Source organism: Chaetomium globosum, genomic scaffold, assembly GCF_000143365.1.
Source record: "Chaetomium globosum CBS 148.51 scaffold_1 genomic scaffold, whole genome shotgun sequence".
In the NCBI taxonomy this organism is placed as follows: Eukaryota; Fungi; Ascomycota; class Sordariomycetes; order Sordariales; family Chaetomiaceae; genus Chaetomium; species Chaetomium globosum.
The window spans coordinates 5,278,060-5,303,494 of NT_165976.1; the positions used below are offsets into that span (position 1 = coordinate 5,278,060).

Sequence of the window (25,435 nt, forward strand, 5' to 3'; positions counted from 1 at the left end):
CCCTATCCCATGGCGTTATCGCCTCGGTCTCAGCTGCGCGAGAACGGGCAAGGGTATTGCGAGGCCAGTTCTGAAGCACCATAAGGGCTTGCACGGATATCGTCCCAGAGGCACACACGCCGATAAGGCAGACTTAAAACGGTGACAGTCTTGATGTTCGGCCGAAGGATACATGTTTCGTGCTCGGTGAGGGCGTCGGGTTGGGTAGTTGATTGTTGTTGCTGCTGCTGTTTTTGTTTGGCTTTGTCGGCGGCTTTTTTGGCGGGGGTGGAGGCAGGGAGGAGGAGGGATTTGGTGGGGTGGTTGGCGCCGGTGTTGAAGGTCGTGCGGTGTAGGAGGAGGTGGCCTTGGAGGGATTTCGGGTCTGGGAAGAGAGTTAGTTTTGTTTGGTCGGGGGTGAGAGATGGGGGAGAGGCCTACGCTCGGGGTCAAACTCCAGGATGTGGATGTTGCCGTCGGCGTCGCATGCTACGATAAAGAGATCCTTTCCGTCGGGCAGGAAATCCGCGTTTAGCACCTCAAGTTTGGTCGAGCTCTTCCCGAACAGCATCATCTTATACGGCTCCTCAGTGTATCCCGTGAACCACACGCCCTTGAAAGCGTCCGCCAACAGGCACAGCCCAGTCCCCGGGAGCTCCTTGGCGTTGGTGACATAGCAGTTCATGTCCATAAAGGCCACGGGTAGCAGCGTGCCGTCTTCCTTGAGACCTCTGACCATGCACTTCTGCCCTTGGGCAACCAGCATGAGACCCTGTGTGCCAATCTCAGACAGCGCGGTGACTGCGCCCCGTGGGATCTCCTCTTTTGCTATCAGCTTCAACTTCTTGCTGGTCTCCGGGCGCCCGGGCTCGGGGATGACCTCGGTGATGTCGTAGACGTAGACCCGGCCCCTAGTTGGCAGATCCTCGCCCTTGATGAGTGCGGTCCCCACGGCGATGAGCTGCTTCCGTTCGTTGGTGAATTCGGACACCTCCAGGCTCAGGGTGGCGACGCAGAGAACGGTCTCGCAGGGCTCCATTTGAACCGAGTCGACCACGGTCCACGTGATGGGGCTCACGAGCTTGAGGATGCCGCGGTCGACGGTGGGTTTAAACGATAGGTTCTCCCGTGCCCACTCCTTGTGATAGTCGTCATCCTTGGGTAGCTCAAACGGCTCGAGCGTGTTGCAGCCCACCACGTAGCTTTGCATTGGCGGGTGGTACGCGACAGCAGCGATATCCTCGCCGATAGGTATTTTCCGGACGGCAAGCCCAGTCTCGGCGTAGTTCCAATCCTGCGGCAGCTGCGTAACCCGCGCCATGTGTTGGGAGTCTGCGTAGATGAAGCCATTCTCACAGCCCTCGGTGTGGAATGGGCTCATGGCTATCACGCCTGCCCCTTGAAGCGGTAGCACCCTCGGCGCTGATTTGGATGATTTTATGATGAAACTTGGCGATGCACCGGGTAGAAAAACGGTGCTGTATCCGGCGATGTTACTGCACCTGCGCATGGATAACATCCGAGGCTGGTGTGTTGCCTCGTCCTCGTCTGCTTCTTCCGGGCTTTTGGCAAAGGCCGCGTTTGGGAGCTTCTGGAAGAATAGGGTCTTGGAGAAGTCCGCGCCAGCGCTAGTACTGTAGCGGAACGGCTGGTAGATTGTGAGGTCGTCGTTTGCATGACGGAGCTGCGACCGGTTAGCTCATGCAGAGAAGGAGTCAGGGGGTTAACGAACAATGAGATGCGGAGATTTGTGAGTCGTGTCACCGAGATCAGCCACCAGAATCTCTGCCACTGTCTCCTTTGCCGTGCCTTTGCGTGCAGAATAGTCGGCTGAGAGACCTGGGGGTATGTAAGACAATCCTTCAGCGACATAGACAGGTTTTGACAGGTCCGGAAGCCGATATATCTAATTTTTGTTAGCGTAAACCATGGCATCAAGACCGCCATGTCGTTGAACACACTCACATAGAGAGAGCCACTGGCGCTAAGAAGGAACACCAGTATGGCCTGAGCTGGTTTGCCCCCCTTTCCGGCTACCTCTTCCGCAAACGCGCCAGTCGTGTCGGCGTACAGGCAGCCGGTAAGCCACTTGGTGGTAGCCAAGGTTTGGTCCTCCTTTTCGAGCTCCTCCAGCTCGTTGCTACTGTCCATTTGGGCAACGAACACGCTCGAGTCATCCCGAATGATGAGCAGGAGAGGGTCGGCAATACTTGCACTGATAGCCCGAGGCTCGGCGCCGGTCTCTTCATCAAGCATGGGTACGATCTGGCTGAGACCGAAATCTACAAAACCAGTGTGTCAGCAGAATCACTCAACCGTAAACGTATGGCGTGGAAAACATACCTCCATCATAACATCGGACTTCAGACTTGAGCACCTGAATAATCCTACTGCCCTTGCCCATGGTCCCGGCCTCAATGGTGATGCCGGCTGCAGGGTCGAACTCGGTGCCACCGAGGCTCTCAAACCCGGCGGCGGTGAGCGCATACACGTCAGACTTTTCATAGCCGTCCAGATCCACCTTGGCGACAATCATAAACTTATCGTACTGGCCGGACACGTCGTAGTCTTTCCCGAGGAAATTCCCGCCCTTGTCACTTTGGAGCGTCTTAGGGATTGGTTTTTTGGCACACATAGTCCAGAACCCCCTCGCCTCGGGGAACTCAAAACGGCCGATAACCTTTGGTTGTATCTCGAGGTTCATGGTCACGAGAGAAGCCGACTTCTCTCTGCCCACGGCGCAGACCAGCTGTAAGTCACTGTGGACGCCGGCCGAGTTTCGTTCCTCCTCGCTCCCAGGTAGCCAGACCGGTTGACTATACGTCATGGCTTGAATGGGGCCGAGGTTGATGAGACGGTCGTGGACGCGAAGGCTAGCCTCTCCGCTCAGCAGGCCGCTCACTGCCGACACAGGCTGATGCTGCGGCGCTGAGGCTTCGCCGTACAGGTCGTCTTCGTCCTCCTCTTCCTCCTCGATGTCTTCATCTTCCTCGACGTCCACGTCCCCGGCATTGTCCTTGGTCCGGGGCTTCCTTCGCCCAACCTGGGTCTGCTTCTTAGCCCACCCAAACAATACAGAGTCGCCCTCTTCGAGCCCGGCAAACATGGCATTACGGCCAATGCGCGAGAGCGTAGAAACGCGACCAGGCACGATAGATCCCCCAGAGGATGCGGGGAGTATCTTCAGCTCCAAGCCGGAGACGGTACGGCCGTCGATACGGAGGGTCATTACGGCCATCTGACCGTCGTTTAGGATGATCAGAAGCTCGCCTAGGTCGGCGGCCAGGACGTCAATGACGCAGCCTTCTAGACGGAGGTTGAGGTCGGACTGGTCGACAAGGCCGAATGAGGTGCAATGTTTGGTCATTGGGTTGACGGCTACGCCGTTTGGCTTGCCCGACTGGTCGATGTGAATGAGCTCGTTGGACCCTACGAGCAAGGCGCCGCCAACCGGAGCGGGCAGGGGCACGACGCGGAAGAGGTCCTGAGGCAGACCAGTGACGGAGAGGATGGTGGTGGAGGCCTTTTGCTGGAGATCGAGGGTGAAGACCATGTAGACGAAATGATCCTTGCGGCCGAGCGAGTTCGAGGCGGCGGCGGTGGAGGCGAGGATGCCAAAGGTGGGCTCTCGGTACTCATGCAGGAAGGCCAGGTGCACAGGATGGAGCAGGCTTGGGTCAAGATTGGAGAGTCGGAGGACAAATGACGGTGAATATGGTGTGTCTTCTATGTTGCTAGCTCCATTTATGACGGCGCTCGACAGGTCTTTGGCCGGCCGCGGGCCGTCCAGCTCTTCATCCCAGTCACCCATGTCAATGTCCTCATCGGCCTGCTTGAAGGGCAGGATGGCCAGGTTTCTGGCACCGAACTTGAGCGCAGCACATCTACTGCCCGGGTCAGCGGCCAAGAAGTTGGCATAATGACTCAATGGGGCTGCCCAGGGGCTTCCTTGGAGTTCTTCCTGTTCGTAGTAGTGGATGGATACGGTCGATAAGGTGTGATGTTCCGTGTCCCACTCGACGAGACTGAGCTTTGCGTCCTTAAATGCAAGCAAAAGCGAGTCCAGACCGAGGCGCGCGTTTGGTGTCTTTATCCTAACAAGCCCCGTCACCGTGCCCGCAAGCGGAAACTCGGCGACGAGGACCAGTTTCGTGTAGTTGGCACGATCGGTCCGTTGTGCTAGGCTATCACCGCCAAGGAAGGATGCTTCGAGGCCATCGTCATCGTTGGCTAACCGGCTTTCATATCGATTCGCATTTCGTGTCCGGTGGCCGTTATTTTGCGATGTGTCGAGTTCGGTCGCAATAACCTTTGTTCGAAATATTTGGAGGAGAGACGACTTGGCGACGGCGAGGTTCGTGCCTTGCCCAGGGATAAATTGTAGTGTCGTCGAATGCGTTACGGCCGTCGGCGGCGTCAGCTCTGTATAACACTGCATTGCATACACTCGGTCCGCATATCTCTCCTTTAAAAAGCAAGACGTACGTTAGCTCGAAGTTGCTGTAAGAAAGTTGGATTGTTGTTGGGTTGTTTCGTTGAAGCTTTGAACAAGCTGCATCTCTGAAAGCAACTGATTGGCCGTTGCCAGGAGACGGGCCAGGCCCGACCCCAGAAGCTCAGACCACTCCAAACCCAATGGAAGCACCCGATGCGATGCTGCCCCACCAAAGGCGCGAGCTTGGCTCACTGGTGTTTTACCCTGCCGTTCATGCGGCATTGCGTCACAGCCAGATGAACCCTCCTGGCGAGGTCCCCTCTCACCCGAGTGCATTCCTTCCCTGCTTCCCTACCTATCCTTTCAAGCCACTTTCAAACCTCAAACCTGCCTGTAACATGTCCCTGCTTCAACGACCTACCGATTGAAGCTGTCGCATTCATATTGCAATAATTTCGACAGTTTGTTCGACAATTCGCGCCCTAACAGCTTCTCATTCAACATAAGCCATCAAGACCTCGTTTCAGAGGCGACGAGCCCGGCAAAATGGCACCAGCAGGTCTCCTGCAGACCAGTCTGATCTGGGTCGCATACGGTGTTGCTGTCGCCCTCGTTCTGCTCGTCTCCGTCATCACCACCCTCACCTGGCAGACACCTCACGAGCGGTCCATTGCCGTCAGCATCGTCTCCATCATCAGCCTTACCGCGCTACTCGCTACCGTCTTCCTCCTCCCTGTCGATATCGCCCTCGTCTCATCAACCGCGTCAGCTCACCTTGGCGCAAAGAAGGACTGGGCCACCCCCGGCCGCGTTGATGGAATTCTTCTGACGCTCAAGATTGTGTACTACACACTTTACACGCTCGATGCGCTGCTATGTCTGATCGTCATACCCTTCACCTACTTCTGGTTCGAGGAATACGATGAAGTCGAGGAGGAAGAAGGGACCAGCAGCGCGGCCGCTCGCATCTGGCGGGCCCTGAAGTACACGCTGGGTTTTGTGTTCCTCGTGGTGATCCTCTTCCTCATCGGCTTCTTCGTACCGGCCGCTGGCAATAACCCCGGAAAGCACATGGATCTGGACTACTTCAAGCGCCTACTCGCCGCGAACAATGGGGAGAAGGCGCTCACCTTTGGTGTGGGTTTGCTCATCACCCTTGGTACCCTTCTCTACATCCTATACACGAGCGCCGGCTTAGCTCTGCTCCCGGTGTCGTTCATAAAATCCGCCCCGTCCATCTCGGCCCCGCAACTCTCGGCAACCACCGCCTCGGCCCTAGAGCACAACCGCGAGCTACAGAGACAGCTGGAGATGCGCAACTCCGGTCGCCCGGAAGGCATGTCACAAAAGGACAGGAGGGAGATGGACGCTCTTTTGCGTGAGGAGCGGACCCTTGTGCGCCGTGAGAGGTTGGCGGCCGAAGCGCGCGGGGACAACCGTAGCAAGATCTATCGGGCCTGGACCAAGGTTGAAGCAGTCTTCCGGCCCCTGAAGCTTCTCGGCGGTATCTTCTTGCTTCTGCTCGCCATTCTCATCTGGGTGTCGATGCTCATCACGGGCATCGACAAGGCCGCCAATTCTATCTGCAAGCAGCACTGCGGCTACATCCTCGGCCACCTCAACGTCTTCCAACCCATCAATTGGATCTTCGTCCAGTCCGCCAAGGCCTTCCCCGTCGACTACATCCTCATGGCACTTCTCGTGCTCCTCTTCTTCAGCAGCTCCATCACGGGCCTGGCCACCATCGGCATCCGCTTCCTATGGGTGCGCATCTTCCAGCTCAAAAAGGGCCGCACGGCACCGCAGGCGCTGCTCATCGCGACGGTGCTGCTGGGCCCTCATGATCCTCGCCATCAACTACGCGGTCGCCATGCTCGTGGCGCCGCAGTACGCCATCTACGGCACGCAGACCTTCTGCGTCAACCCGCCGCGGCTACCCGGGCGAGCAGCCCGACTGCCGCGAGCACCGCGACATGGTGCGCCCCTGCTCCGAGGCCTTCCGCGAGCCCCGCCGCCATAGGACGTCTGCACGCCGACCGTCATGTCCACCTTCCTCAACCGCGTCCACCCTCAAACTGGCCCCGTCTTCGGCGCCCGTCGACTTCTGGGCCCAGTTCGTCTTCCTCGCCGTCTTCCTCGTCGTCTTCGTCACCAGCCTCTTCCCGCACCCCGCGCCTCAACCTCAGCGAGCTCGACGAGGAGGCCGAGGTCGATGAGAGAGGAGGGCCTGCTGGCCCAGCACCGGCCGCCGCTTTGGCGCGACCTGGGGCGATATCACCGGCCGCGCCAAGAAGAACACCCCCGCGCCGGGCCAGGAGGGTTATGGCACGGCGGCTGGGCACGAGAATGGGGGTGGGTCGGGCGCGAGGGGTTAAGCTTAACGGTGGTGCGGCAACGGAAAACGACAAAAAGGAAAAAAAAAACGGGACTTGGGTTTGGGCTTGGGTTTGGGAATGGGAATGGCAAACTGACTGGCTGGCTGAATGAATCGGGCACCCGATGGCTCGGAATCGGTATCTGACTACGTCGCCGAGATTGTACAAGTACTACTTTGGAGTGGACCGGTGTGGTGGGTGAGACGTGGCGGAGTTCAATGGGTCGTTTTTCGCTTGGGTTCGCATGGCATGGCAGGGCATGCAACTGGTCGCTGGGAATTATGAAATGATGTCTTACTGGCCAGGGATACGCTGGATGATTGCGGGTTTACGGTTGGAGTTGTCGAGGGAATGTTGTGGCTTTGTCATCTGTATCAAGTCAAGCGCGTATTTCGTATATTGGGCGTCTGCTAACTACGGTGTTTTCTTTCGATATCCAATTTGATGCGCTAAAACTTTCATGACATGATATGATTTAACCGTGTGTGTTGATCATTCACATTTCGGCACCTTAAGCCAACCCCCTTCTCTCCAGCCCCCAGCCCGCCCCGGGGTTACGGGTACACGAACAGAGGGAAACACAAGCAGGGCCCATAAGCTCCCTAATAGGCTTACTTGGGGTATTGGTATGCATGTAAAAGGGCTAAAACAGGCCGAAACCCGGCCTCTCGAACTTCTCCCACTGGTGTCCCCGCTTCCTCGTACCCAGGGGGCCGACTGGCCTGGTGTGCATCTCGCCGCCAGCAGCCCCGCCGGCGCAGTATCCGTCGCCGTCGCCAAGCCCGGCGCACGCGACCCGTCCGCGGGGTCCGGGTCCAGGCAGAGACCCACACAACCCCCCGTACCCCGTCTTTTGGTCGGCATCCGTGTACTTGCTCGACCCGCCCAGCCGCTGCTCCCCCGTGTTGCCGGTGCGGTCTTGCGGCCGGAACTACCCAGCCGACGGGACTGTGAGTGGGTCGGGCCAGCAGGTGGGTGGGTAGCCGTCTCCGTCGCAGCCGGCGCACGCGACCGTCGCGTCGTCCAGAGCACACCACGTCACCACGTCTTTTGGTCGGCATCCGTGTACTTGCTCGACCCGCCCAGCCGCTGCTCCCCCGTGTTGCCGGTGCGGTCTTGCGGCCGGAACGTCGGCGCCGAGGGGAGGCCGAGTGGGTCGGAGGCGGAGGTGGGTGGTCCCAGGCCTCGGAGGGAGGCCATGCGCGCTGCGAGGTCCTGCTCCAGAGCGTCCTCGTCACCGTGAGGGTCCGGGGCGGGGTCTACGAGCTGTGAGGGGACGGTGGGAAGAGTGATGGGGGCTTCTTCGTCGCCGTCTTGAGGTGTTGCTGTTGAGGGTGGCGGTAGTGAGTTTATCTCATCGCGTATTTGTGAGAGGAGCGTATCGACGTCGCGCGTCATTTGTTCCCCGTCCGAGTTATCATCATCGTCATCACCTTCTGTGTTGCTCGGCCCGTTTGATGCCGGACCCCCGGCTTTCTTTCCCAGTGTTTCAAGCAGATCAGATACCCTTCTTGCCTCGTCCCGGGGATCCAAGTCAGGGGGCGGCACCGCATCCTCATCTGCGGCAAGGTCGAACTCCTCGTCTCCCAGGGCGCCTAAAAGCTCATCCAGGGCTTCTTCGTCGGCCGCCTCGAACTCGGCAGAACGAATTGGGGGCCGTTTTTGAGAGTGGTCTTTCGGCCCCTCTGGTGCCGGGGATACCCGTTTGGTCCCCCCCTCTTTGGGCGGCGGGCTTCCGGGGGGCGGTGCTCCTGCGCTGGCTCCATCCCGGCTACTGCTGCTCGATTGACTCCGAAGAATGCGGAGCCGTGCAGCTAAGGCATCTTCCTTTGAGCTTGGTTGGGCGTCTGCTACAGGGAGGATTGCAATGCTTCTCGCACGTGTCTTAGCCCGATGCGCTTCACTCATAAGGTACTACACGAGAACAGCGGCATGCCGGATGCCATGCTGTCAAGGACGGGGCAGTTATTACTTTGCTGGCTTGTCAAGTGTGACGCCTGTGGACTTGAGGGCATTCAGCCTGTCCAGCAGGGACTGATCACTGGGTCGAGAGGGTTTCATGATGGTCGCACAATAAAATTTATTTGAAAGCGAACAATACGGAAAAGAAAGCCGCGGAGAAAAGAAACCGATTTATCATGGACGGGCGTCTTGATAGGTGTCCTTGAAAGCGGGTGCGATTGGTGTGGTGAGGTTGGTCGGGCGAATGGGGCAAGGCACACCACAAGGCATCCCTCAGATCCAAATCAGGCAGGCTCAGCGGGTCGACGCAGGGTCAAACCGTCACCATTTCTGGGGTGCGTGTGGAGCGTGCTGCTATTTCAGTTACCATTGGTTGATTCAGGGGATTGCAGATCGAGATGGAGTCATTACTCAGCCACAAGTGGAGTTCCTGCAGTGGTGGTCGGGTGCCGTGGCGCCGCCCTACCAGTTTTCTGGAACCAATCCATACAGCCGTCAGGCAAAGACTGCCCGTTTGCTGTGGCGTTTTCTGCGGTAGGTTAAACAACGAGCAGCGGGCATGAATCAATTGGGATCATCAACCGCAGCCATGTCATGCCGCTTTCGTTCCTCTCCAACGAAGTCGCTATACATAGCACAATCACACAAGGCGCACACCGACTGGTATGTTTGTGGCTTTGTGCTAAGACCATGAAGCTAGGGCCTTTTCAATAGACAGGTTTCGGGCGAACCTGACAGCATCAGCGGCTGAGCGAAGGTGCCTGACGGATCCTGGAAACTGTAACTAAAACAAGCGAGGATGAAGGTTTGGTCCCATGTCATCATGGATGACTGAAAATTCCGTCACATGGAAGGTCTCTCTTGGCACACGCACAGGCTAACCACACTCTGCGGGAAACAAGCAGAGAGACCTGCAGCAAAACTGGGGAAAGAAAGAGGCGTTTTCCTATATCAATGCAGCATCCCCGTTTGCGCGCTGCTCATTCTCGCCATCTTCCATTTTACACAGGACGCACGACCTGCACACCTGGCATTGCAGCATCTCCTCCTTGCCTGCGCACCTAGCATTTGGCCCTCTGATCCTGTTATTAGCTCTTACCTTCTACAAACGCACATCATGAAGTTGTCGTCCTTCTTCTTCGCCGCGACGCTATTCAGCGACGTCGCGGTCGGCACACTTGTCGCGCCAAAGCCGGTTCCCGAGCTCGCAACACACCAGCCGCTGCAGAACACGGGGCGCGACGAGTCATCGAGCGAGGAACTGTGGAAGCGTAAGGGTGGCGGCGGCGGCGGCGGTCGCGGCGGTGGTGGTGGGCGCGGTGGCAGTAGCGGTGGTACGACCGGTGGGGGCGGACGTGGAAGTTCGGGATCGTAAGTATAAATGTTCTCTCTCCTTCGCATGCTTTCAATTCCTTACCAATGGCCGCCTTGGAATGAGCAGGACTATTGGTGGTTCCGGCTCCAACGGTGATTCCGGTTCGAGCACGGGATCCGGCTCTACGGGGGGCACAGGCAGCCGGGGCGGTTCCAATGGCGGAACCAGCTCCAGCAGCAACAGCCGCAGCAGCAGCAGCAGCGAGCCCTCTCCTCCAGGGCGGTGGGTTTAGGTTTTTTTTTTTTTTTTTGGCGTTTGATAGTATATATTTTGTTTGTTCGCAACAGTTGCTAACATTACATCCAAGTGCTGGCCGAAACACACCTACTCCAGCCTACGGTGGCGGGCGATTTTACGGCGGCGGTGCGGCCAAGCCGTACAAGGCCGGCGGTCGGACGCCGTCGGGCATTGCTCCTGTGTTCCTCGGCGCTGGCCTCCTGGCCTTCTGGCCCGGCGTGTGGCTCTACGGCGCGCACAGATACCACTTTGAACACCCCTACACGTTCTACAACTCGACCACCCAGAGGAACGAGAGCAAGCCTGTCGACTGCGCATGCTCCCCCCGAGGCGACTGCGGCTGCGACGAGAACCCCGACAAGCAGTATCTCGATTCACTGATCGGCGACGGCAGCTACCAAAACCTCAACAAGTCGCTGATCAACGTCGCCGACGTGAACGGCAAGAGCACCATCTTGCTCAACGGCACGCTGCCCGAGGGGACCGCTGACGCGTTCAACAACGGCGCCGGTGACGGCCTGCGCCAACTGGCCCGCCACGCTGGCTGGTGGCCCCTTGCGGCGACTATTGGCGCCATCGCCTTCACGATATAAGGATCGACAGGGCCGGTTGTGTTTCCGGATTGCATTTGCGACTGCTTTTTTGCCCCCCAGCACCTTCATCTTGGTTCTGGTTTTTTTTTGGAGATGATGATACCACTGAACACGGGCGGCGTTTCGGAGCAAAACTCATGAATACCTCATCGTTGCGCCTTGATTTAGAGATTGGCGACCCGTACTCTAGTATCATGCTGAGCGGGCAGCAGCGGACAGTGTAGATAGGTAGTTTGATAATGATTAGTGTAACGTTATGACCCCACTGCTCGTGTGATTTGGTGGTTCTATGAAGGGTGGATTATTCAACGATTTGAATCATCTACAGGTTAGTTAGTGATTGTTTCGGCCTTCTCATTTATCTTCAGCCGTTTCGGTAGTCGCATCAGGAGTACCACTGGCAGCACCACCGACAACACCACCAGTAACACCACCACCAACACCACCACCAGCAGCAGCCCTGTCAACCCTCCTCTCCACAACCCAATCCCCCAACTGCTTCCATATCTCCTCCTTCTCCTTCGGCTTCAGCGTCGCCGCCAACCCACTCGTACTCGACGCCACAAAGATCCTCGCCCCCTTCCAATCCGGACTATACACCACCCCCTCCTGAACCTCCTCCTCCTCCACCCCCTCGGGCACCACAACCCCCATATTCTCCCCCGCCTCCTGCCACCCATACCGAAACTCATGCGCCTTGATCCCCCTCCCATGCCTCACCCGCCACAAACTCTCCCAGATACTCTTCCCCACCACGCACACTGCCTCAGGCCTCCACCTCCTCACCTTGGCCTCCAACACCGCAACCCCGGCATCCATCTCCGCCTTACTCAACTCGGCCCCATTCCGACTCGGCCGCGAGACGATGTTCGTCAGCCCCAGCGAGTACAGCTCGGGCATGCGGCGGTCCTCGGCGGGCGCGCACCGCCGCGGCGTGACCCCGGAGCTGTGCAGCAGCCGCCAGAAGTGGTTGGACGGGTGCGCGTAGGCGTGGCCCGTGCGCGCCGTCTCGATGCCCGGGTTCAGCCCGATGAAGAGCACGAGCAGGTTGGGCGCGATGGCGTCGGGCAGGTGCGGGAGGTGAGCGTAGGTGGAGGGCGGGGCGTAGGAGGCGCTGGGGCGGGCGCGTTTGGAGGGGGATTTGCTGGGGGATTTGGAGGTGGTGGTTTTGGGGCCGTTGTTGGAGGGGGGGTTGTCGTTGTCGTTGCTGTCGGTGGGGGCTTTGCGCTTGGATGATGGGGAGCGAGAGGCCGGCCGGGGTGGTGATGGTACCGGGAGTGTGGCGGTTTCCTCGGTGGAAGCTCCCGCGGTGAAGCGTGGGCTCCGCCGCCGACCGCCGGCCGCTGCACCGCCGTTGAACATGTAGGTGTCGAGCTTGAGACGGCCCTCAAAGGACGGTGTTGGGAGGTTGTCTTCCTGGGTATTGGATGACATTGCCGCACGTTGGTTGGTTGATCAAGGTCTCAAAAAGGTGGGATTCTGACTCTTTAGCTTGCTTTTTTGGCCAAATGAAGTCTGTACAAAGCCAGAGGCTATCAGTCCGTTGAGCGGTCAGAAACAGCATGGGTTTTATAGAGAAAAGCCGAGGTCATCGCCATCCGAACTTCTCCAGGGGTATATTTTGCCTTGCCGTCAACAACCCCTGGATCCCAGTGGCCAAAATGAGGCAGCAACGCGCCACCGGCAACTAGCGTCGTGTTACGGGTGAACATCCTCCCGATTCGAAGCTTGTCTTGTGGGTTTTTGATTTGATAAACTGTAATTGGGTATGTCTGCCTAAAAGTATCTCCCTCTCTTCCAACAACAACCACAACCTTCGTGATGCGCCCAGATCTGCAAGTTGTTGTTTCTTGGTTTCGGAAACATGCAATTGAAGGTGCCTCAACATCCGGCACTTCAGACCGCCCCTGCCATTCTGTCGAATGAGAAGCCGAGCCTGCCGCACACGGTGGATCTTGACTTGTCTCGGCGGGGTTCAACAGTTGAAGTGGCGCATCTGGCGCGGACGGCGGGGCAGTCCTGGGCTGGAAGTGGGCTGTGGTTGCTCGGGATCTATATCGGGCGGGATCTGGGCTCCTCTGCTGTTGTCTTGCCGAGCCTACCTCGTGTTATTGTGTTGGGCTTCAAAAGGATCCCGCCTGCTCTTAAGAACGTGTTTTGTCGTTTTTCTTCTCTTGATCATTTCTGCATCTTCCATCTTACCAACGCAACGCCAATTGCAAAAAGAGTAGTGTTTTGCAGCACTTTTTAATTGTTTAATTGCCGTTCGCACACTACGAAATGGAGAAGGTCATGCAAGCTCTGAACCTGGGGGGTAAGGATGCCCCGCAGGAACCAACACCCCAGGAGCTGTCCGAGCTCAAGCAGAAGTACACCCTCGCCGGGCAGAGCCAGGTGTTTACTTTCTACGACTCCCTGTCCAGCGCCGAGAAGGCGTCACTATTTCAGCAACTGTCACTCTTCGACCCCACGTACATCAACGAGATTGACGCCAAAGCCCGTTCCCCTCCCAAGACCGAAGATGGCGGGGTCGCCAAACCCTCGCTCGAGCCCCTCCCAGACTCGGCCCGCGCCAGTATCATGGACTCCAAGAAGGAGGACATTGATCGCTGGTATGCCCAGGGCCTCGACCTGATCGCCGCGAACAAGGTCGGTGTCGTGCTCATGGCTGGTGGCCAGGGCACACGGCTGGGCAGCTCCGCACCCAAGGGCTGCTTCGATATTGGCCTTCCTTCCCACAAGTCCCTATTCCAGATCCAGGCCGAACGCATTCGCAAGGTCGAGGAGCTCGCCGCCAAGAAGGCTGGCACTGGCGGCAACGTCACTGTTCCCTGGTACGTCATGACGTCCGGGCCGACCCGCGGGCCTACCGAGGCGTACTTCAAGGAGCACAAGTACTTCGGCCTGAAGCCTGAGAACGTCGTCATCTTTGAGCAGGGCGTCCTCCCCTGTATCTCGAACGAAGGCAAGATCCTGCTCGAAAGCAAGGGCAAGGTGGCCGTGGCACCCGACGGCAACGGTGGTATCTACAACGCCTTGGTCGAGTCCAAGGTGCTGGATGATATGAAGAAGCGGGGCATTGAGCACATCCACGCCTACTGCGTGGACAACTGCCTCGTCAAGGTGGCCGACCCCGTCTTCATTGGTTTCTCTGCCTCGGCGAACGTCGACATCGCTACCAAGGTCGTGCGCAAGCGCAACGCCACCGAGAGCGTCGGCCTTATCGTTTGCAAGAACGGCAAGCCTGATGTTGTCGAATACAGCGAGATTGACCCGGCCGTCGCTGCCGAGGAGGACCCCAAGCAGCCCGGCGTGCTCAAGTTCCGCTCTGCCAACATCGTCAACCACTACTACTCGTTCCGCTTCCTCGAGACCATCCCGGAGTGGGCCAAGACGCTGCCGCACCACGTCGCCCGCAAGAAGATCCCCTATGCCGACCTCGAGACTGGCGAGACGGTCAAGCCCACCAAGCCCAACGGCATCAAGCTGGAGCAGTTTGTCTTTGACGTCTTCCCCATGCTGGACATGAGCAAGTTCGCCTGCTTGGAGGTGCGCCGTGAGGACGAGTTCAGCCCGCTCAAGAACGCGAGCGGCACTGGCGAGGACGACCCCGAGACGAGCAAGTACGACATCATGGCCCAGGGCAGGCGCTGGTTGGAGGCCGTGAGCGGCGTCACTATTGTCAGCGATGACTTCAAGGCTGGGATCGAAGTGAGCCCGTTGAGGAGCTATGTAAGTCGTCTTTACGAAATCCTTGTTCTTTCAGCTGTGCTAACAGTCGCTCCAGGGTGGCGAAGGTCTCGAGAACGCTGTTTCCAAGGACAAAACCAAGACTTTTGTAGCCCCTGCCGTCTTGGAGGTGGAATAAGGTATCCGCTTCGACGGGAGCATTTGGATTGGAGTACCTTTCACGATCGAAGATCCAAGAATGGGACGACGATCCGGGTCAGCAAAAAGGGACTGCTTTGGTACTTCGGCCCAAACGTGATGTAGGGTTGTGATCCCATTGGGATAGCGGCTGGTTCGGAATCAATTTAGGATTACACCCTGAAAAGCCGCATTAGTTCCAAATCATGAAAAATAGCGCCCATGATCTATTGAACCGAGAGCAAACGGTACTGCCCAAAGACCTCGGTCTATCAAGTCTAGAAAATCCCAGCTCCCTGACCTGTCTATGACCTGTCTATAAAATCATCCTCCCAACCAAACCAAACCACCCAGTTTATCCAACCAGCAGGCCCCCTCATCAACAATCAAGCAGCCCGCTTCTCCTTCCTCTCCTTCTCCTCCTCCTCCACCACCTTCCCCTTATCCCCGGCGCTATTCAAAAAGCTCAGATAGCAGTTCCACCCAATACTAATCACATTGACAAACAGCAGCCGGTGCTGTAGCGGCATGAACTTGAAGTTGACCATCTGCACAAACGGCCAGATCATCCAGTTGGTCAGCAGCGCCTCCGAGTAGCTGCGCTGCAGCTTCTCGCTCGGCGACGTCCCCTCCAGCACCGCCATGCTACTCAGGAACACCCCGATGAACGTCGGCGCGAACACCCCCTGGTCCACCGCCACGCGCGCGAGCATGGTCGCGTTGGGGGAAGAGAGGTTCACCCGTGCCGAGAGGAACTTGAACCAGGTTGCTGCGGCGGGGCCGAAGACCACTATTTTTTGGAGGGCGGGAACGGTCAGTTTCGTGCTTTTTAACTAAGGTAGTAGGTCCTCTCGCGAGTTGTGGTTATAGGTTGGGTTAGTAAAACGTACCTCCGCCGTAGAGCGCCATGCGCCCTGTGCGGGCGAGGTCGTGCTTCTCAACGCCTTTCTTGTCGACGAGTTGCTGGGCTGTGATGTCGCCCACCGCGAATAGCACCGAGGTGGTGATCGCTTGGGTGAGCAGCGGCCGGGCCGCGAGGCGGGCTTGGTACCTGGGTGGGCGGGTGTGTTAGCTTCTTAGTTATGTACATATATACATTTGTTCTTGTGTCTTGCTTGGGTCATTGTTTGGGGGTTGCGCCGGGCCAGGTAGGGTGTGTGTCCTCGCTTACCATCGTAGCATTTTTCTTGTGTGGATTTGGGTGTTGTGAGAATGTGAAGAGTTCTCAAGGTATACTTAAAAGATAAACCGTTGTAAAATGTAGTTCGGGACTGGGTTGGGCCGGGATGTGATGTGTGGCGATTGCGATTTTTACAACAGTTTTCAAGTTTCACAAGAACCTTCGCCTCGGTTTTCTTGTTGTATACACAATCGGTGATTGGATGATAGTTTGACTTCTTCCACAGTTCAGTAGAAACCTTGATGGCAATCGTTAACTAAATCACAACTCAGCCACACACACACACCCACAAGGGCTTTCCTTGATCGACGCTGGCTCGTTTCGTGGTCCAATTCCATCTCAGCAGGGTTCTATGTTCACGGGACCTGCTGAAAATTGGGCCCCAGGCCCAAAACTGCAAGTCCGACAGGGTGGTTTCAGGGGATCCGGGTCTCGGCTTGCCTGGCGGTGTGGCGCCTTTGTGACGTGGGGGGTTTCTTGTGAGATTTCTGTGAAACAAGCATTGATAAACTCGAGGCCACTTCCAATGACTGATTGATAAGCATATCAAGTACATACACAACACACAACGCACAACACACACCTCCATCAACTCCTGACGCGGAGAAATACATAATGCAAAGTGGATCTCCATTCCTAGAGGGTGTGCCCTGGAACCTCGACTTGCTTCATTAGCATACATCATCATGATTTGCCCTGCCCGCACTGTTTGCCTTGCTTCCGGTGTCCCCAAGTCCCCAAGTCCGATCTCATCAAGGGATCCCCCCTCCCCACCCAAACCCCCCGTGCCTCAACCCCGACGCGAACCTTCACCCCTGCAATCTTACAGGTTCGATAGTAGGTATTCGACCGCGCCTTGGACACTACCACCGCTACGACGAAGCGCCGTCACGTTGCTGTCAAAGTCGAAGAAGCCCATGTCGTTCAACTGGCGCAACTGATCGGCATAGCGCTCCTCCGGGGGCCTGTTGTCGGCCGGCGGCGGCGGTGCTGCAGCCGCCCCCGGCCCGCCCATCCCCCACATCTGTGCCAGTTGCTGCATGGCTTCAGGTGAGATAGGCGGGAGCCCAAACGGGTTGTTGGCATTCGCAGCCGGGGCGCCAGCGCCGGCGCCTCCGAACAGCGCGCTGAAAGGGTTGGCCGCTGGCGCAGCGCCTCCTGTTTGACCCGCTTGCGCACCACGATCCTCGGATGGAGCGCCGGGCTGGGCGGGAGCTGCAGGGGTTTGCCCCGTTGCGCCCGCTCCGCCGCCGAAACCACCGGGTCCCATCATGCCCAAAAAGGGAGCGAAGGGGTTTGCGGCACCTGAAGCGAACGGGTTAGCAGCGCCTCCAGCGCCGCCAAAGAGAGCCCGAAGTTGCTCCTCGTTGCTGTTGTTACCCGCCCCCGCGGGCGCCCCAGTCCCTGCCGCACCAGCTGGTGTATTGTCTGTAGCGCCGGGAGCCGGGAAAGAAGCGTCCCCACCGCCATGCAGCGCCCTGCGCATCCTTGCTGCCATACGGATAGCCTCCGGGTTTGTCATCATATCGCGGAATGCTGGGGACTGGAGCATCTCGCGAGCATTAGGCAGATTAGCCAGCTGCGGGTTCGAGCGGATCATGTAGTCGACAAAGTTGGGGTTGTTTAGGGCTTCGTTCATCGTTTGCGCGACCATCGGGTTTGAAAGCATTTCGGCTATTTGGTCCTCGCTGGGCGGTGCGCCCATCTACAAGCACGAGTTAGCAACGCAAACGTTGAAGCGCCTCACACGGCCGGCAAGACGGTGAGAGAAATGGAAGGAGAAAGTCTTACCCCACCATCTGCGCCAAACATATCGGCACTCGGTAAGTTGATATGACCAGCGAACCGAGCGCCCGTAAGGCCTGCGAGGGGGTCGCCGGCGATGGAACCGGCAGCCATGTTTTGCGGGACTGCGGCGGGGGCCGGTGCCGAAGCTGCACTGCTAGCGGCGGGGGTCGCGTTGCTCCGAGCGCTCTTGACCATGTGAATTGTGTTCATGTTCTTGATCTTGTAGACACTCAGGGCATCGGAGTCCTTCATGATGCGGCCCGAGTAGATCAGCCGCTGTCGGTCGGCGGGGATATCCTCGAAATCGGTGCCGGCCAGCTTGGTCTTCAGGTCGAGGACGGATGCCGACTCATCCATAGTGATGGTGTGCGTCTTATCATTGGAGCTCTTCACCTTGAAGGTGACCTGGGCATCGCTGCCCGCCTCAGCGCTGTCTGCCATGACTGCGCAGCAGGGAGCGGGATCCGTGACGTGATTGGGGAGGAGGGGTGACGCGGCGGTTGTTGTGTCCCGTTCGGATCGGTCGAGAAATCGAGGCAGAAAAGCGATGTCGCTGGGAAATGGCGCCTCCTTACGCTATTCTATGAGCACGGGTCTTTGGTTGATGAGGCGTTGGTCTGGGAGGTTTGGTGGAACGCTGATGATGTTCGTGGAATTGCCAAGCCAGAGAGGGAGGCCGCAGCTGGAGTGCCGGGAGGGCGGGCAGTTCAACTCCAGGCAGCGGGGAGGAGATTAGATAAGAGGGGCTTAAACAACTCTCGCATGTGCCATGTCATGTCAAGATACTTCCCTAAGGCAACTCACGTCTCGTTTTTAATTCATTCAAGACTATTAGCTCGTAAATTCTTTCCGATTAGTTAATATTTTTTTCGAAAATCGCTGCGCAAGTTTGACGGCCATGGAAGCGGAAGGACATACTCATACATACCATACCGCACATACCGTGCAGTGCAAGCTGCCCATACAAGATGCGGTTTAGCACGTATTCGCCGCAGGGACGGCCTACATGAACTCAAGTGGTTAGTTAGTTAGTTGCCCTTTCTTACCACGAGAAAGGAGCCCGCAGTAATCTAAATGATAGAGTACTGGGAATGGTCCTTGAAACAGAAACAAACATCCATGAATCCCAATACCCGTGGATCCCCAAAGTCGCCTCCCTATATATTCGTACGTCCGTCCGTACGTTCCAATGTTACGCTCATCGGGGGCCTGGTCATACGGCCCGGCCCACACCACCGGTCCGTGATCCGAACAGCGGCTGAGAAAACAACGGAAGCAGAATTCGCCGCCGCAGTGTTACAAGGATATACCCTGCCGTGAAACCACCGATCGGCCCCACGGCGACGTTGTTCTAGCGGCCTACCCCAACCCGCTCTTTCGCCGTCGACGAGGACGGCCATTCATCAACTAATGAGAGCCGGTTCTCGGTCCCGACGAGCGAACCGCCAATACGGAAACGCCAACCACGCGTTTGATCCCCGGAAGCTGGAGGGGTTGACCACGACGCTGTTGGAGCCAAGTCTGTGGTACACCAAACTCGCCCATCAAACCACAAACGGCAACTGCCATTCGTCAATCCTCGTTTAGTTATTCTTTTGTTGCGTTTTTTCGGAGCGACGATGTGGGAGTACGAAGGTAAAGCCGAAGGAAGAGATCAACAACGACAATCGGGGAGGGCAACAACCAGACAATTCCGCCGAGAAGACGACGACTGAGGCTTTAGAGGCGGTAGGGTTCCTTTGAACAGGTACTTCGTCCGTATGTCCTTGGGCTTTCAAGCGCCCAACGTCCTGGTCATGAATTATTCACTGCTCCTGCAGGGACGAACTCGTCTGAGTCACCACAACGGCGTCTATGGTCTCAGGCCGCCCTGGCAGGTACCAAAATCAAGGCACGCTCGCTTTTCTTTTTTTTTCTGAGACAAATTTTTCATTGCCAGTGTGCCATCACCGGCCACGTGGGGGGCTGAGACAGGGTGTTGAGGAAACAGTCTCCCGTGTCGGACACTCTTGTAGGGCGTGCGAGAGAGCGGATCGACGACGCAAGGTGTGCGCAGTGGTATCTGGCTGCCCTGCGCTGGCATTGGGTCATGGCCGGGCTGCTGGCCACATGCATGGGATGTTACGCCTTGCAATTACGGATCGAGCAGCCTCGCCGGGCCGGACAACGGGTCGGTGCCCAGCGGCCCCGAAACGGGCCTGATGCGCGAACACCATCACCATCCTTGCTACCCAGCCCTACCGAGCTTTAGGGGTTCGGAAGCGTTCTAACAAAAGCATGGAACCGGCTGGCGATTGGGGATGGAGTTAAGGGGTGCGTGTCTGTGTCGAGCTAGAAAAAAAATGAGGGTGTCTCACCGCCCCCATCGTAAACTTGAAGCTCTCTTTGTGTGCGGGCATGACGATTAAGTCGATCTCGAGATGCTCGCCGCGGGGCATTGGGGGTCCTCTCGCCCTATCATGCCCTCGGCACCCCTGCGTGGACTGTGGATGACTTGCAGGGCCAAGAATTACTAGGGCTGTCGCACCAAGTTGGGCTGGACGAAAATCTTCTTGTTGTCAGGCGGTCATCTGCCCTCTTCGAAATGCGTCCAAGCCGATTCATCGGATGCCTGGCATATCACAGTTACACGAGGCGGCAGGGGTCAATGTCCTCATTTCCTCACCCCCTTCAGACACCCGTCCTGCTTTCTGATTGCAGGAAATGAGAGAAAGCCCACTCGACGGGGAGCGAGGGAGTTGACGATGATGGCGTTGGAGGTGAGGGGCAGGAATGGGAATGGAGCGCGGGGTGATGAGGGGCAGAGGGGCAGAGGGGCAGAGGAGCAAAGGACCAAAGTATTATTCTGGAAGCCGGCTCCCTCCAAGCCCCGCCTGCCCTATTTTACCTGCCTGCCCACGAAGAAGGTACCTGCCCTCCGTAGGGGTGACGGGCCCGGACTCACAGACGAGGTTGCCATGTGGAAGCCACAATGGGGGTTTGATGAGGTGGCAGTTCCTGCCTTAGCTGAAGGTGATTCTGGTTCAAGTTTCTTCTTTTAGGTTCCACCGCTGCAAATCCGAGTCTAAGCCTGGAAACTTCACCCCCAAAACTGCAATTCGCTGCTTTGCTGCGTTGGCAACGGCCGTTTACCTATTCCAACAACCAAGACGCACGCCGCCATTGAGGCAACCCGACCATCCCCAGACGTTGGACCCCATTAGCCGATACCGACTGACGAGGATCAGGGTCTCGTCATAGCATCCACCGGGCCCAATGGCACGGCGGGTAGGTCACTGACCACAACTTTGTTTTCCTTTTACAGACTTGGCGAGCCGTTCAGAGCTGCCGGCCTTTCCGTGTTTGTTTATCCTTGGTGGTGTGTTGGGTGCCACATATCGAGTAAGCATGTCAACCTACCTGTCCTCCCAGTTTTAGGGCTCAAGCTTGTTTTTGTGTTTGTTTTGTTTTTATTTTTCAACCTGTCTGGTGCCCTCTCAGGGTTGTGCGCCAGATGGGGACTGCCACGCTCCTGCGGGTTCTGTTGCCCACGAGGGCAATGCCCCGGCATTCCGGTCCGCCGTTGAGCCTCGGAATCCGGCTGCAGCCATAGAGGCAACGGGGAACTCTTGGGTGGGTTCGACCAATGCTGTCGTCGGAACTCGGGTGGACTCCTTGGTCTCACTCACCGACATATCTCTCACGTGGCTCCTTCTCGACCCGGCTGCCTCCATAGATGTCGAGAACAAGTTACTTGAATCTGCAACGCTACTCTTAGCTGCTTGGTCCTACCCTCACCGCTGGGTTGGGGACAGAAGGCTGATTGGGCGGCAATCCTGAAGCACAAACGGATAGGACACTACGGGGGCGGAAATCGGCAAACCGTGGCGACATACTCAACGGCCCTCCCATGGCTACTAGGAGAGACACGATCTATGTTCGCCCTCAGCCACCTCGACACACGACGATAGAGGCACAGCAAGATGGCCAAGGACGTGTCTCCGAGAGCGTTTCTCTCCTGTTGTCGTGCTCGCCCCTATCGTACCATCTGCGCCCGGCCGCCGGGTCGTGAGGCAGCAGACTCATTTGTCCGGACCCCTGCTGCATACCCGCTTGAGTCTCCGGCTACGCAGCAACACATCGTCTTCCGATGGGCCGGCGTTCCTCCGATCTACCCGTCCCACTTGACGAACATTCCCGCCCATGCAAATTATGTCATGCGGCAGTTCGTCGGTTCGTCAGTTCGTTTGTTCGTCTGTTCGTCCTTGAGTCTTTCTTTCAACCCCTGGCTTGTGTTTGGCACCCACGCCCGCTTCCGGGCTCCACAAGCTTGGGTAGACCGCTGGCGGCTCACCTCCTGGCCACCTCGCACAAGTGCCAGTCCCTAGCCAAGTATAAAAACGCAAGTCTTGTGATACTTGCCGTCTCCTTCGTACCCCTTGGTGCCCGACCAGCACCTCGAACACATCAGCCGAGCATGCGCTGGCGCAAGCCTCTTCCCGAAAAGTGTTGATACCACCCCTTGCCAACGCCTTAAGTGATCCGTTGGTCACCAATTCTATCTTCCTCTTCTTCTTCCTCAACTCCCCTTCAGATCTATTCACCTGCCTCTACCCCTTCAGATCCATCTGCCTGCTTCTACCGCTACCACCTCCTGTACATATTGATATTACATTGACATCGCCATCACTCACAAACATCATGTCGTCTTCATCACGCAAAGCTCACTTCATGCACACCAACGCCGTTTACTGGCCCAACTTCCGCGTCTACAATGGGGACACACCGGGTCAGCTGAACTATGGCTGTATCAACCGCGTTCACTACGCCTTCGCCAATGTGACGGCCGATGGGGGCGTATTTGTAAGTTCGATCAAACGTCTACGGGTTGTGCGCGCGCTTTGCTCACCCTGAAGCCAGCTCAGTGACGAGTGGGCCGACGCTCGGGCACCCTGTGATGGTGTCCAGGGCGCCTTGGGGTCATTTATGCATCTCAAGCAGAGATACCGCCATCTACAAGTCGTCCTCTCGATTGGGGGCGGCGACTCGGCCGAGACTTTTCCCATCGTAGCATCTAGTGCCGTCCTCCGAGACAACTTTGCTCGCTCAGCGCGAGGCCTTGTCGAAGCCTCGGGCCTCGACGGCATCGACAGTAAGTTTGAAATCTCCAAGACACTCATCTTTCCGAAGTCCACGTTGTTAATCGATTCAGTTGTCTGGGAGTACCCGTGCACCCCGGAACAGGGGAGGGACTTCCTCGCGCTGGTCGCGGCGATCCGCATCCACCTTCCCGAAGACCGCTACCTGCTCACTGCCACTCTCCCGGCCGTGAAGCCGGTCCTCCAGAACATCGACCTCCGCCAAACCGCCGAGTACCTCGACACGCTCAACCTGACGGCCTACGACTTCTTCGGTCACTGGACCCACAAGAGCGGCCACCACGCACAACTATACGCGATGAACAAGGACGAGCCGTCGGGAGCCGCGGGGGTGAAGGACCTCATGTCCTCCGGCGTACCAGGGAAGAAGATCCTGTTGGGAATCCCACTTTTCGGCCGCAGCTTCCTTGGCGTCGCCGGGCCGGGCCACAAGAACCGGGGTGCCGGCGGCAAGGACGGGTCCTTTGAGTACAACCAACTACCACGCAAAGGGACCAAGGAGCAGGTCGACAAGCGGGCTGTGGCGGCCCAGTGTGTGGGTGCTGACGGCGGGTTCGTCACGTACGACAACCCCGACACTGTTAAAATGAAAGCGACCTTTTGCAAACAGAAGGGGCTCGGGGTACGTCGCTTAGCTTTTCTCAGGATCCCTTCTCAACTTGACTTTTGAGGATCATGCTAACCGCGCTTGTGGCTTAGGGGCTCTTCTACTGGAGCGCGCCGTGCGATGCGAAAGACTCTAAACGGAGTCTCATCGCAACGGGCTTTAAGGCTCTGCACAGCTCTTGATGTGCTTCGACCATGTCTTTTTTCTTGTTCTTTTATTCATCCCCCTGTACTCGAGCGGAAAAGGGCTTGAAATGTGTAACGATGAAATGGAGTGACGACGAAACGAACTTACGGCACATGGTGTTTGGAATAGGTTACCAAAAAGGTTTTGGGGGTAGGGTTTAGATGGGTTCTCTTTTCTCTTTTCTCTTTTCATCTTCTTTTTACTACCATCTTGGCTCCATTCTTTTACTCTTCCCTTTGTTACCGGACTCGAATAGATGGTGGCACAAGCAGGGCGGTATGTCACGGATAGGAGTACTTGGGGGATTGGTATCGAGACAGGACAGCTAGAACAGGCGAAAGACAGTGTCACGAATACTTAGACGTTAGGCTCGCATCATCGAACCCAGGGGGTTGTCTCCATGGCGAACATTCGTCCCCTTCATTCCCGCCGGGCCGGGTATCGGTGACGTGGTTTCCCACTCTGCAGGCCTCTCTCGTGTGTTTCCACGGTCCGGGAAACTAGCTAGGAAGTTCCCCGTCGGGCAAGTAACTCGTCCGGCAGACGAGCCTGGCTGGCGGCTACTACAGGGAGGCGGCCCCCCTTTGGAGTCGCACAGACCTGATGCCGTACGCCCAACGGGGACGGAGCGGGAGCCAACGAGACAGGTCGACGGACTGACTGACTGGCCGTGAGGGAGGGCAGCACTGCGATCCTAGCGTGAGACACGGGTTCGGCAGGCCTGCTCTTGTTGGCTGGCTGGCTTCCACCGCTCCTGCTAATCCTAGCTTTGGGAAGGTTGCCCGGTTGGATGCAAGTAACTCGTTCCCGCCAGCTGGGAGCCTGGCTGTACGGATGTACTACAGTATGGGTGGGTGCCCAAGGGGAAAAAACAGAGCTGAGAAGGGAATGGGAGCACGCCCGGCTTTGACGCAGCCGGCTCGGGTGAGCGAGGTGTACGGACGGCCAGACTGGACGCAAAGCAAAGTAGGGCAAGCACAGAGATCGGATCGGGAGATGCAGGTTGGCATTGAATCGCGCCAGGCGGCCGGGTCTGGGGGCATGCCACGTCTGCCATTCTCCGTCTTTTGGATCTATGTATGCCTGGCGGCACGGCGCCGTACCCACTCACTGAGTGGCTGGATGTATGGATGGTTTTTTCTTTTTTTGTTTGGGTTTCCAAAAAAAAAAAAAAAACAAGAAAGTGTCGTCACTTGTTGTCACGTCACAATGTGAGCGCGCCGGCTTCGGGCGAGCCGGATCGTGTGAAAGACGGAAAGGGGTAACGGGGGCGGGCCGGACTTGGGGTCGCGAAGCAAAGTAGGGGCACGGTTACAGGAGATCGGAGATGGGGGAGGTGGGCATGGAAATCGCGGCAGGCGACCGGGTCTGGGGGCATGCCACGTCTCTCAGTCTCTCTCTTTTTCTCTCTCTCTGCCTTGCGGCACGGTGCCGAGCCATTAATAATAAGTGATGTCTGATGGTTTTTTTTTTTTTTGTTTGGGTTTCGAAAAAAAAAAAAAAAATAAGAAAGTGTCGTCACTTGTTGTCACGTCACGATGTAGGGCGCCGTCTGCGGGCGAGAGGGAGCCTGTGAAAGACGGAAAGGGGAAAGGGGGGCGGGCCGGATTTGGGGTTGGGCTGAAATGCAGTCGGACGGTTACAGGAGATCGGAGTGGGGGAGGTGGGGAGGGAATGAATGGGACTGTGGTGAAGAGTGATGGGGGCTTCTTC

General features: G+C 57.3%; 9 protein-coding genes across 9 annotated transcripts; 4 read left to right on the plus strand and 5 right to left on the minus strand.

Annotated features, from left to right (window-relative positions):
* Positions 1-29: 29 nt before the first annotated feature.
* CHGG_01713 (uncharacterized protein) lies at positions 30-4,696 on the minus strand (the record flags this gene model as incomplete). Its single annotated transcript, XM_001220933.1, has 7 exons — positions 30-364; positions 421-1,677; positions 1,744-1,885; positions 1,945-2,261; positions 2,323-4,411; positions 4,465-4,479; positions 4,667-4,696. 7 exons carry the CDS (start codon positions 4,694-4,696, stop codon positions 30-32), a joined length of 4,185 nt encoding a protein of 1,394 aa, XP_001220934.1.
* A 264-nt stretch (positions 4,697-4,960) lies between these two features.
* CHGG_01714 (uncharacterized protein) lies at positions 4,961-6,901 on the plus strand (the record flags this gene model as incomplete). Its single annotated transcript, XM_001220934.1, has 1 exon — positions 4,961-6,901. The coding sequence occupies one exon, from the start codon at positions 4,961-4,963 to the stop codon at positions 6,899-6,901; it is 1,941 nt and encodes a 646-aa protein (XP_001220935.1).
* A 926-nt stretch (positions 6,902-7,827) lies between these two features.
* Positions 7,828-8,850, minus strand: CHGG_01715 (uncharacterized protein; the record flags this gene model as incomplete). The annotated part of the gene is made up of 2 exons (XM_001220935.1): positions 7,828-8,659; positions 8,762-8,850. The coding sequence occupies 2 exons, from the start codon at positions 8,848-8,850 to the stop codon at positions 7,828-7,830; spliced, it is 921 nt and encodes a 306-aa protein (XP_001220936.1).
* A 1,018-nt stretch (positions 8,851-9,868) lies between these two features.
* On the plus strand, positions 9,869-10,956 carry CHGG_01716 (uncharacterized protein; the record flags this gene model as incomplete). The annotated part of the gene is made up of 3 exons (XM_001220936.1): positions 9,869-10,122; positions 10,193-10,348; positions 10,434-10,956. 3 exons carry the CDS (start codon positions 9,869-9,871, stop codon positions 10,954-10,956), a joined length of 933 nt encoding a protein of 310 aa, XP_001220937.1.
* Positions 10,957-11,310: 354 nt separating this feature from the next.
* CHGG_01717 (uncharacterized protein) lies at positions 11,311-12,390 on the minus strand (the record flags this gene model as incomplete). Its single annotated transcript, XM_001220937.1, has 1 exon — positions 11,311-12,390. One exon carries the CDS (start codon positions 12,388-12,390, stop codon positions 11,311-11,313), a length of 1,080 nt encoding a protein of 359 aa, XP_001220938.1.
* Positions 12,391-13,236: 846 nt separating this feature from the next.
* CHGG_01718 (uncharacterized protein) lies at positions 13,237-14,824 on the plus strand (the record flags this gene model as incomplete). The annotated part of the gene is made up of 2 exons (XM_001220938.1): positions 13,237-14,688; positions 14,744-14,824. 2 exons carry the CDS (start codon positions 13,237-13,239, stop codon positions 14,822-14,824), a joined length of 1,533 nt encoding a protein of 510 aa, XP_001220939.1.
* Positions 14,825-15,209: 385 nt separating this feature from the next.
* Positions 15,210-16,005, minus strand: CHGG_01719 (uncharacterized protein; the record flags this gene model as incomplete). Its single annotated transcript, XM_001220939.1, has 3 exons — positions 15,210-15,613; positions 15,714-15,874; positions 15,995-16,005. The coding sequence occupies 3 exons, from the start codon at positions 16,003-16,005 to the stop codon at positions 15,210-15,212; spliced, it is 576 nt and encodes a 191-aa protein (XP_001220940.1).
* An 821-nt stretch (positions 16,006-16,826) lies between these two features.
* Positions 16,827-18,232, minus strand: CHGG_01720 (uncharacterized protein; the record flags this gene model as incomplete). Its single annotated transcript, XM_001220940.1, has 2 exons — positions 16,827-17,708; positions 17,795-18,232. 2 exons carry the CDS (start codon positions 18,230-18,232, stop codon positions 16,827-16,829), a joined length of 1,320 nt encoding a protein of 439 aa, XP_001220941.1.
* Positions 18,233-22,471: 4,239 nt separating this feature from the next.
* On the plus strand, positions 22,472-23,718 carry CHGG_01721 (uncharacterized protein; the record flags this gene model as incomplete). The annotated part of the gene is made up of 4 exons (XM_001220941.1): positions 22,472-22,633; positions 22,691-23,464; positions 23,540-23,551; positions 23,629-23,718. The coding sequence occupies 4 exons, from the start codon at positions 22,472-22,474 to the stop codon at positions 23,716-23,718; spliced, it is 1,038 nt and encodes a 345-aa protein (XP_001220942.1).
* Positions 23,719-25,435: the final 1,717 nt, after the last annotated feature.